The sequence below is a fragment of the Pelobates fuscus genome, chromosome 5 (assembly GCF_036172605.1).
Source record: "Pelobates fuscus isolate aPelFus1 chromosome 5, aPelFus1.pri, whole genome shotgun sequence".
Lineage (NCBI taxonomy): Eukaryota > Metazoa > Chordata > Amphibia > Anura > Pelobatidae > Pelobates > Pelobates fuscus.
The window spans coordinates 187,721,812-187,734,418 of record NC_086321.1 but is presented as its reverse complement, the minus strand read 5'-3'; the positions used below and the strand labels follow the sequence as shown (position 1 = coordinate 187,734,418).

The window sequence follows — 12,607 nt, the reverse complement described above, 5'->3', positions numbered from 1 at the left end:
GAGTGTGTCTATTTGTGTGTGTGTGTGTCAGTGAGTGTGTGTGTGTGTGTGTGTGTGTGTGCGCGCGCGTCTGTCAGTGTGTGTCTGTGAGTGCGTGTATCTATCAGTGAATTTGTGTGTCTGTCAGTGAGTGTGTTTCAAACTAGTGAGAATGTGTCTGCCAGTGTGTATCTATCAGTATGTCTCTCTTAGTAATTGTTTGTGTCTGTCTGTCACTGAGTGTTTTTCAGACTAGTGAGATTGTGTATCTGTCATTGACAGAGTATGTCTGCCAGTGTCTGTATGTCAGAGTGTCTCTCTCAGTGAGAGTGTGTGACTGATTTTCAGTTAGTGTGTGTCTGATTAGAACATGTTTGGGGCTTATAGATGGAGAGGTGAAGTTGTTGCCATAGAAACATGCATGTTTGGATATTTGCAAAGGGGAGGAGTTAGTAAGAAGACCATGCCAACATAGAGGCACCAAATACATTTCTGCACCCATGCATCTGTGACCCTTGAATCGCCCCTGGAACCAAACAGTGCTAAACTTTCAAACCTGCTCACTTTACTTTCAAACCTGCTCACTCACAAGTCTAGGTCCTCTCTAGTGGCAACTTGCAACAATTTTCACACAGCTCAATATGAACAACTTGCAAATTAGCAAGCACAACAGTTTGAATTGTTTATATGAGATGTTAACAATGGAAATATTTAATAAATACTGAAAATATTACTATATTTTATACTATATCAACATGTTTCTAGGAGAAGCATGACCTAATTTATATTCATTTTGCTCAGCAGCTTTTTAAAGCCATTGTGTATGTTTTCTTTGAAGAACCTGTGACCTGAGTACATCTAAACCTTTAATTTAGCGTTAAATTTCATCACAAACTCATATTACGGTATGTGTTCAGAATTTTATTGTATGCTCTTTTTGTTTTGCTTTTACATTTTTTTTAACTATTTTGGATTATTTTATTGATAAAATTCACAATTCTTATGACATCTTGTACCATTATAAACAGTGACATCATCATGAATAAATTATTTTTTTCTGTAATTCCATCTTGAACACCTGCTTGAGTATGGGAGTAGAAGTACACAATGGCTACAGAGGTTGATTATATGATAAATACATTATTTTATTTTAACTACAATACTTGGAAAGACATAACAAAGTTTTCTTAGAAAAGTTCAACAGAGAAATTGCAGGCTTGCCGTATGACGTACAAAATATGTATCTCAGAAAACACAATTGTTTTATTAGTTATATACAAAAGACACTAAAATAAGATCTGCAAAAAATAAAAATCTTCTTTTTTCCATTTTGTTTTTAAAGCTCCCATATTATCTGTCAAAAGAGAAATATGAAAGTACAGTTAATATAATGTAGAAGAATGACTACTTGATGCTAATGAATGCAAATTCTTCTTTACTATATTGTAAGACTTTACATTGGTAAAACAGCAATCACCATGCAGGACCTCTCAGGACCACACGCACTACTTGACCACTAGTATTGGATGCATGTATTTCAAGGTTCTTAGGTCATTCTAGTCAAGTAATCTGTTTAAAAAAACACTCCACTGGATTTTTGTAACAGTTTAGCAGGTGTACCCCCAATGACAACATGCATGCATTTATTACTGCATTTTTCTTCTTTGGGGTATATCTAAAATTGACAAGTAAGACCGGCAGATCAGCTGTCTGAAGCCTTTACAAGCCCTTCTATTTTTCCTGCAACAGGCTTCAGTCTGTGCCAGGGAAATGACCATCAGAGGCTTCTCATTGCACAAGCCAAAGTGCTTTATGTGTGTGGCGTGTCCAAAACATGAGTGAGCCACCACCATGCTTCACAGAGGGAATGGTATTCTTTTTACTATAGGCCTTGTTGACCCCTCTCCAAACATAGCGCTTATGGTTGTGACCATAAAGATCTATTTTGGTATCATCACTCCAAATTACAGTGTGACAGAAGCTGTGTGTCAAGGTGCTGTCGGGCATATTGCAAAGGTCTTTTGACAGATCTTTTCTGCTCCCCCTGGCTCAGTATCTAGCCTGCTCAGTGCATCCATGTGAGAGCTAACAAACTCATTGACTAGTTATACACAGATACAGAATGCAATTTAAAAAGCCACGTGAGTGGGAAATTGACCTTTAATTGCCATTTTACCTCTGAGTGTCACCTTGTGTACCTGTAACAATGCCAAACATTCAAGGGTATGTAAACTTTTGATCAGGACAATTTGGGTGATTTCTGTTATCATGATGATTTAAAAAGGAGCCAAAAAACTATGTGATAAAAAATGGCTTCATATGGTCACTATCCTTTAATAAAAGATTATTCTGTTTTGCATCAGTCATATTTTCAAAATCAGTGCCACAATTTCACAATTTCTGCCAGGGTATGCAAACTTTCGAGCACAACTGTAAAACTGTAGTTTTTTCTGTCACTAAAATTCTGTAATTAGGCCCATCATAATTTTCAGCATAATTTTTTTTTTTTTTAATTGATATATATTTTATTGTGCAGATTTGATTGTAACATATAAGCTTGTGGTGCCCCAATGGCAGTCCTCAAGCACATTACTTCATATAACATTATGGGCATTGATAAAACTTGCACATTTTTCTTTTAAGTAAGTATATTCATGAGGCGTAAGTGTCGCAATATCTAAGTTTGCATATAGTTACATGCGTAAAGGTTGCTTTGCGAATGTCTGAATTTCAAGTTAGTCTAAAGTTGTAAGTCCCACGGGTTCCTGGGCCCAATGTATTCTAACGTGTGTGGTGCCGGTTCCCGAGTCGGCATGAGCTCGAGTGATGCATGGGTTTGTGTTTTGTCAAAGCAGTGTGAGTGGCCATGTCAGGGGCATGTTATGTGTGTCCCTGCCCTGTGATGTTTCTTACTGGATGTGGTAAAGCAAGTGTGGTTGTCAGGTGAGTGCTATCGAGTGTGGAGTTGTGTGTATTAGCAGATGTGTTAGTAAATGAGTCCCGGTATGCTAGGAGTCCAGCACTTCTGGTTGGGGTGGAAGTCCCCGGCCAATCTTTGCCTCGGCTCGACAGTGGATCTGATGGGCAGATCGTGGTCAGAGGTCGGAAGTCGGGCCGCCTTGCCCAAATCCCTGGGCTGTCTGGAGGGCCTGCATCCTTGGGCCACGACCCGGGTATCTCCTGTGGGAGGCCGGATCTTGTCCCTGTAAGTGGCTGCAGTGTGTCCCGGTGGTGGGCTGCCGTTCACGGCGTTGGGTCCACCATGCCGGTGGCTGATGCTTCAGGAGTGTTCCCCTAGTGGCCTTCAGTCCTGGTGGGCCCATCATGCGGGTATTGGTTCTGCAGTGTTAGGAGCGCCCAGGGGAGCCCCGCTCTCCATCTGCCCCTCACCCCTCAATCACTTGTCGGTGGCAGTGTTGTGGGCTGTTCGGGGGGACCCGCTGGCTTGTCCTGGAGGTAATCCAGAGGTGCTTTCAGGGTCTATGACATGGGTACACGGTTGTGATCGTCTCGATCCGCCATTGCGCACGTGACTGGGTGTCGTTGGCCATCTTAATGAGCTCTGCCTTGTCTGTACTTTTCTGCTGGTCTAGTGCTTGGGTCTTGTGATTATTGCGGCTGACGCCCGTGGGGACCGGGATATCCCCCCTGGTCCAGAGGGGGGGGCAGGTCCGGATCCGCCATGATTCAGGGTGCATATCGGGCCATGTTGGGCAGGATAGTGAGGCAGCGGCCGTCTACTCCACTCACCGCCAGATAGGGTCCCGCCAGGATCAGCGGTAATCTCTCCCCCGAGGGACTAGAACTCCGGGAGCAAGCCTCTCCTCGGGTCCGGTGGCCCGTGCTCTTTGAGGGTCGTGGCTGGAGGTGGTTAAATTCGATATAAAGTCTTGTATTTAGGCTTAATATGGTAATTATTGCAGGAGTTGATCTTTCCTGCGACCGTCCATCTTGGCGGTACGGCCCTGCCCCCCAATTTTCAGCATAATTTTAGTCCAGCCCTGGTAAACTAGTGTGAGATTGTGATAATATTTCTTTAAAAAGACATACTGTGATGTTTAAAAAAAGTCTGCTTACCTTATCCAGACCAAATTCTTTGAGTTGATATTATGTTAAATATTATCCCTTTGATAACCAGACATCTTAATCCAAAAACTTCAAAGGACACTGTGTTTAGTCTCTCATCTGTAACAAAACAGCATAAATTATAGATCGTCTACAAGCTCATAACAGCATTTTAATTTAGTACGTCTTCCTAAATGTATATAGAATTGATCACTCAAAAGAGGTAATGGAAATGGTTTGCTAAACTTTGCATTCAATGCATACCTCACACAGCCATCAGAGTGAAACGCTCAGCAATACACTTAACTGCCATATAGTACACATACTCAAGTGTGTGTTTCTGTCCAGTGGTGGATATCTGTAGTGGAAGTTGTTTATTAATGATACGCTACAAAAATGTTGTAAACCTGGTTGTAATTTGCAGCCGTTATGTGTTACTGGCTGTTGTTATAGTGTCAGCTTGCAAAAAAGTCCTACATTTCCACTAAAAAAGAGTTGTGCCAAAGCTTATTGGTATGAATGTTTGTGGTCTGAAGAAGACTTGTAAAATTGTAATTCGCCTAATTTTTTGACAGTTGGCAACATGTCCAAACTTCATAAACTCTGAGGTGGCATATGGATGAATCACTAAATGAACAAAATTGAGAATTGACAAACTGTTTTGTTTGTTTAATGATTCAGAGTTCTGTCTGTGGTACACAAACTGTGGTGCAACTAAATGTTGATTTTATTCACACATCAAGTGATAAGTGACCAGTAGAGAGTAAAAAAGGAGGGGCAGTAAAAAAAATAATCTATATTTATGTACTATATACTTAATAAAGAAAACAATATATACATATTTGTTTTTTTGAGTAGACTTCAAAGAAATAAGGCCAAGCATTATCGTTTTTAAATCAGAAAAAAATATTACAGATAATATTTCTGATAATTTGTTGTTAAAAAGGAATTCTAAATGCTATCAATAATGAGTTTTATATGAGAAATAATTACCAATAGTAAAGTACCAAACACTATCAAAGTATTAAAGTACAGTAGAACCTTCAGTCATATGTGTATGGTTATACAGGTTATAATGTTATGATTTTTCTTAATTACAATCTAAATTATGTGATTGAAAGCAACTTTTAAGAATTACAACTCACCTGTTTCAAAAGTTGATGAAGATGAGTCGCATGTGTTCGAATAAATGCCTAAAAAATATAATGCATTTTGTTTTACATAATATAAAGATTTATTATCTTAATTCAAAATATAGATTGCGTTTTAATTATTTTAACAGTGCAGTTAACATGTCAATCTATGACATAGAAATTACAGATTTGACAGGGTCTTTTTTTATTTTTTTTTATTATATACCTGGGAATTCTTCTGCAGTTTTGGTTCCATGTTCAATCTTGCATTTGTTTGCTGACATGGTATCATCCCAAAACACAGTGCCGTATCTCCACTTGTTATCAGAAGAACTATCCAACATCAATGTACCAGTTAGGTTTTGTGTTTTGCCATTCACATATGCTGTAATTGTACCATCAGGAGATGGAAAATCCGTGGCCAGACAAACAGATTTTGATTCTGATTCCTGATTCGATTTGAGTAGGTAAACAGATGCATCTGTTTTTTGAGTTGTTTCTGTAAATAAAAATGTATTGTGTTTAATGTTATTTATGCTTACACTTCTAGTAGCTCATAAACATCATAAGAATGAATAATATAATTTTTATTATTACTGTTTGTGTAATATTTTATAGATTCGATTACCACTCATTAAAATGCATGTAAAATTACAGAATTTTAAATCTGAATGTAGGGTGTACAGGAGCATTGTATTGCATATTACTTAGAGTGAAACAATGTAATAGAGGATATCATTTATAATGAATCAAGTTGGTGGGGGGATGTCACCTTGAGTGAACAAATGTATTGAGAATTCCAATATAAATGAATATCGGAGTCAGCATGTCAACTGAAAAGAAACTAACAGGATTATAAACTAAAGTGAGAATTTTGGTTGAATATCGGTGGTGGGGCATGTCAGTGTGGTTCAATATGGGTGGCGGGGCATGTCAAGTAGAATTAAGCAAATTATAACATATATGTACAATCATTGTATCTGTTTTGATATCTTAGTTAATAGGTAATTAACAAATTAGATTGATGAATAGACTTGATTTGTGCTGAAAAAAGTCCAGGTTTAAGACTGAAGTGCACTTTTTTTGTTACTGCCTACAATATGAATAAATGCAGCATTTATATTGCAAGATGCCCAGTGTGTGTGCTTCATTATTATCATAGTTTTATAAATTTGTTCCCATTTTTTTTATATATGCATATTTATTATACTATCATAAAAAGTGAAAATTATATTAATATATTTAAAAAATCTTAATAAAGAATATAATGATATATATGAACTAACTTTTTTCAATAATTTTATCATAAACAGATGACAAATTATTAAATTTCTTTATAAAAAGGTAAAAAAAAAAAAATGTCTGGTGTCTAATACCAAAGACAAATGATTGTAAAATGCGGCACATATATATTAATACTTTCACATGGGAGTTTATTCATTTAAAAGAAAAGATAATTTCAGCAAAATTAAAACAGAGTACTATTTTTTGTCAACAAAAGTGGAACTGAAAAATTTCAAAAGCAGAAAATCTTAGTTCATCTTAGCCATTTACTATTCTAATTTAAATTCTTCAATCTAGATTTCAATTGATTGCAATCCATTGTATATTGATTAGATTTTTGGCACCTTTCATTATAATTTATAACAAATAATCTACAATGGTTTTATTTTATTATTTTTTTTAACTAAATAGCAAAGCCAGCAAAATCACTGCTTTAGTACTATTTCTACTTAAATAGTATCATGGTGAAAACCGTTCTAGGGTCAAATGCCTTTCTGTTATTAGCACAATACAGAAGAAGATAAAAATAGCTCCTAATAAATTAGATATTGCTATCTCTTCTCTTAGCATCAAATGCCATCATATATTTTATGCTACATGTGATACCTGATCCAAAATGTATCTTGAACTCAGCTTTATTCACACACTAATTTCTCTACCAAAAAACCCCCCAGTAATTTGGATTACCGTGTTAACTACTTTTAGGTGTAACCATCATTTTTGTTTCTGATCCACAAATCAGTTTGTGGTATTCTCCACCAGTATGCACACAGTGATGCAATCTTATCCAATATTTGGAATATAATGTATAGAAAATAGGGCCTTTTATTACTTGCATGTTGCAAATAAATGCAGTGGCTACTCATTTGGGAGTTTTTAGGAAATTTACTTACTCCCTTCAAATTTAAAAAAAAAAAATATTGAAGGCCAGAAGGAAATTTGTTCATGAGCCACTAATCCTCTAAAGGCTTAAGTTAGATTAAAATTACACAGTTATATTAAAATAAATAAGATCATTACTGTATTCATATTTATGTTGGTATTAACATATTCGGCAGTTGTGCTATTGATCTGCATTGATCCTGCACAAGAGTGGATACATGTACCAAGGCAGTACAACAATGTCTGTACAACAACTCGGATGATTCCACTGGGATATATTAACCCCTTAAGACCGCAGCCAAATGTACAAGTTGTGATCCAAAAAAACGTAAACAAAACCTGGCATTTGCGCTACATGTCTGTCCAACCGTAATTCACCTCTTTCATATTAAATGCACTCCCCCTTATTATATATCATTTTATTCAGGGGAAACATTCATTTAATAACAAATACTTAGCTATGAAACATAATTTAATATGAAAAAAATGGGAGAAAATAAGATTTTTTTTTATTTTTTTAGTCCTACGTGACATTCTAACTGTGAATGTCATAATACTGTTTGCTTTTACTGCAATACAATACACATATTTGTATTCAGCGATGTCTCACGTGTAAAACAGTACCCCCTATGTACAGGTTTTATGGTGTTTTGGGAAGTTACAGGGTCAAATATAGCATGTTACATATTTCAGTTTTTTCACATTGAAATTCGCCAGATTGGTTACGTTGCCTTTGAGACCATATGGTAGCCCAGAAATAAGAATTACCCCCATGATGGCATACCATTTGCAAAAGTAGACAACCCAAGGTATTGCAAATGGAGTATGTCCAGTCTATTTTAGTAGCCACTTGGTCACAAACACTGGCCAAAGTTAGTGTTAATATTTGAAAATGCAAAAAACTAATTTGAACGCAAATTTTGGCCAGTGTTTGTGACTAAGTGGCTACTAAAAAAAAAAAAAACATACCCTATTTGCAATACCCTGGGTTGTCTACTATTGCAAATGGTATGCCATTATGGAGATAATTTTCATTCCTGGGCTACCATACGGTCTCAAAGGCAACCTGGCGAATTTTAATGTGAAAAAACTGAAACGCAAACCTTATATTTGACTCTGTAACTTTTGAAAACACCATAAAACCTGTACATGAGGGGTACTGTTATACTCAGGAGACTTCGCTGAACACAAATATCAGTGTTTCAAAACAGTAAAACGTATCACAACAATTATATCGTCAGTGTAAGTGCCATTTATGTGTGAAAAATGCAAAAAATGTCACTGTCACTGACGATATCGTCGTTGTAATATATTTTACTGTTTTGAAACACTAATATTTGTGTTCAGCGAAGTCTTCCGAGTAAAACAGTACCCCCCTATGTACAGGTTTTATGGTGTCTTGGAAAGTTACAGGGTTAAATATAGTGCTAGCAAATTAAATTCCCTATAGTTTCAGCATGGGTTGTCAGGCAGGTCCCGCTAATTGTAATTAATAAAATGACCTAATTATGTAAAATTATTACATAAATATATGCATAGAATTATTATATATATAGGTGTGTATATATATATATGTGTGCATATATATGTATATAATTTTTTTTATTATTTTTATTTATATATAGGTATATATTTAGTGATATATACGTATATACTTATGTATATAGATATATATATTATTTCGTTCTACATGTATTTTGATATCAATATATATATATATTAATTTTAAAATACAGTTAGAACGAAATTTCGCATGTTTATATATTTTTTATCTATTTATTTTGTATTATTTTTTTTATTTTATTTTTTAACGTATTTATATATTTATTTATTTTTATTATATATAAATATATATATAATAATTATATATATATTTAATCAATATCATTGTACGTGTATTTTGATATTAATATATATATATATAATTATGTATATATTAATATTAAAATACATGTAGACAGTGTATGTATATTTATGTGTATATGTGTATATATATACTTAGATCATATATATAATAAATATATATATGATCTAAGTATATATAATCTTATTTTTACACTGTTTTAACGGATTTTATTTGAATTTCAGACAGCAGGGGGAGTACCTGTCATTACAGGCACTCCCCCTGCTGGCACTGCCTTGGACGGCTATGCCGTCCATGTGATCGTGGGGTCCTCGCAAGGACCTCGCGATCACATGGCCCTGGGGGGCCGAAGAGGACGGAGGGGGACTCCCTGGGCTCCCAGGTAAGTCCCCCATACCGCGATCGCCGGCGTGGGATCGCCGGCGACCGGGTAAGTACATAAGACCGCAGGACGTTCTATGCCGCCCTGCGGATTTTAGAGCCATCTAAATAAGGACGGCATAGAACGTCCTGCGGTCTTATGGGGTTAAAAAGTACATTTTCATACGAACCAGCGTTGTGAAAACTGACCTGTGCAATGAATCTAAATCAATCATTAATGCAATGAAAATAACATTCCATTGTATCTGTAAATGAACAGACAGATTTATATGTAGTCGTGTTCTTTTACTGCTGTAGTATACACAATTAGATCAAGATACTAAACAATGAATTTTGGTGACCTGAGGACTTGCTTGAAAATAACAGAATTTAAAAAAAAATTACGAAAAAATAAAAATCTTCTGCAGATTTGGTCTAGCTATGAGTTATCAAGATAACTGTTATATTGTGAATAAAGTCCTTTCTATAAGCATATTGACTTACTGGGTTTGACATTTAACTTTGTGCCAGATCCAAATGTAATTTTCGAGCCAGCACCAATCACACAATGAGTTGTCTGGTTACAATTTCTCTGAAATGCATGCTCTATGCTCATAATTAAATTCTACTGGTTTTATCTGATTGCTTGAATCGCTAAATGAACAAATAAAAAAAATACATTTTGCCTGATAAAAATACTATTGAGCAGAGTAAGTGATGAGAACCACACTCAGTCCCAATGGCCAAGGGTGCTCCAGAGCAGGACCAGCAATCCCAGTACAATAATCCAAGAAGAAAAAACTCGTAGGCACTCCAACTTCAAGCCGCAGGCAGATTTATTATGACAGAATGCAACGCAACGTTTCGACCGGAAAGGTCTTTTTCAAGCTAAATATAAAGATTTTTGATAAAAATACTAGACAAATTTGCACACTTTGTAATGGAATTGTATTATATTTAGAAACTACAGAACATTCTAAATATATCTAAGGCAAAACACAAATGTTCCATAGGCCAACATGCCTTCAAACGATGGGCAATTTTAATGCCAGGAATGCATCTAGATCTATATCAGTCTGCATTGAGATGTCAAAACATCTATATTATAAATTCATTTTATTAACATGAACACATTAAAACTGAGTATGCTCTGTGTTTATCTAATCACATTATCTGTGCCATATATTGATTTGCTGTTTATGTGAAGGGGATCATTGAGGTATTCCTTTGTAAATGTGCATGTGATCACTTTTATATGTTTATTTTTCCCAACACAAAACATATTTACTTAAATGCTGTTTAATTGCCCGTGTTGTGTGGTTTGTGTCACAGTAACAATCACATACTCAAATTATAACATGCACAACTACATTTACTAACTTAGGGCTGTGTAAAGGTGTATATCAAGAACATTTGCCCGCTGATTCCTTCATAGCTGACTATATATTAAAGTATATTATAGGAATCCGTATCATTGTTTGATTGTTTGATTTTGTTTGTTTGATTTTGCTATATCGCTAACCAATAACTCAAATCACTAGACTTTTTATTTAAAACATATAGGGACGGGGATTCATATTAGATTTATTGGACATGCAAACGTAAATAAATAATCCCTTCTAAATTATAAATTCCTTGCTCATTAGTGATTTTCCTATTGCAAGAATAATAAACAGATACTTGTTTGAATGCTTATTCAAATTCTCAAAGTGAACTTTTGAATAAAAGATTTAAGAAGCTATTTGAGAAGATCTGGATTTGACCTGCTTCAAGTTAAGCATTCAAATCCTATTCATTAATATAAAAAAAATACTTACTTAAGCTCTTTAATGTTATTTGACTTGATTTGGCTTAAATTTACCCTAATCTCCATATAGATATACTTTAACCACTGCCTTATAACATTCAATAAAATCTAGCAGAATTGTTTTTCGGGTGCACGTAAGATGTCCTAATGAACCAGATTGATTGCATTTAGACAATTATAGAGCATTCGATCTAACCACTATTCTCAGGAAAAGAAATATCATTGGTGGTTACTGATAAAAAATTTATTCTTATTGGGGAGAATTGCTATTTGGTTCATTTGCCAAATGTCTGCCTCCTTTTCTCAACAGTATTAGCACAGACAAACACACTATTATTGGAACCATATATTGACTTATATAATACAACTGTGAGTGCCAACTTTTATCTCAATTAAATTTAATAATCAAAGTGGACTATTAATTCCATAAACATATACGTTTGGATCTTTTTTCTATAGTAAATTAAGTACAATCGATGATGACTCTTAAAATATATTATTCTCTCAGGTCTCCCCATGCTGCATGTTTACTGACACAAATGTGTTTTCCAAAGTTAATTCACTCTAGTCGCTCTTGATATTTCTATGTATCTTGTCATTCTGTCTGCCTATCTATCTAATCAAATTTGCAAATATATATGATTGTAATGTTAAAAAACTGCAAAATAATGAATGATACATCAGACCATAAAACCGAGAACTTGGTGGGCTTGGTGGGAGTTGTATGTACTTGTAAAATTTACTTTTATTAAACAGTGTGCTTCTCTACTGTAATACAAAAAATATTAAGTAGATACTCACCTGGCGTTACATCCAGTTTTGTCCCTTCACCAAATATAAACTTGTAGCCATTAGTATCACAGTGCACAGTGTCATTACAAAATCACAGAAAACAATGCTAGCAGTAGGCGCCTTCATTTAGTTACCTTATTGTCTGATAAAGTGCAAATACTAATATTTTGCCAACTAAACCAGAATTAAATTGATCCTCTATGATCCACAAACTCTAAAGGGAGAGTCTTTGGCCACATAACATTGCCAAAACCAGTGAGATAACACAAGAAAACTCATTGCACCATAGACATTTCATAAGCTGTAGGGATACTTTCAATTTCCCTGTTTAAAAGCATAAGCATACAGTCTGACTCTAATCTAAAGCAATAAAATGCCAATTTACTGGGGTGAATTTAACAAGTATTTTCTTGTCTATGAGCAGACCTAGAGTTCTATATT

General features: G+C 35.1%; 1 gene segment (V, D, J or C); it reads right to left on the bottom strand.

Annotated features, from left to right (window-relative positions):
* Nucleotides 1-988: 988 nt before the first annotated feature.
* The window catches only part of LOC134611206 (M1-specific T cell receptor alpha chain-like), a 227,797-nt gene continuing 216,178 nt past the window's right edge, over nucleotides 989-12,607 (bottom strand). Inside the window, 4 exon segments of the C gene segment in view lie at nucleotides 989-1,333; nucleotides 4,057-4,164; nucleotides 5,190-5,237; nucleotides 5,404-5,676. Of these exon segments, the coding sequence occupies nucleotides 4,058-4,164; nucleotides 5,190-5,237; nucleotides 5,404-5,676 (428 nt within the window).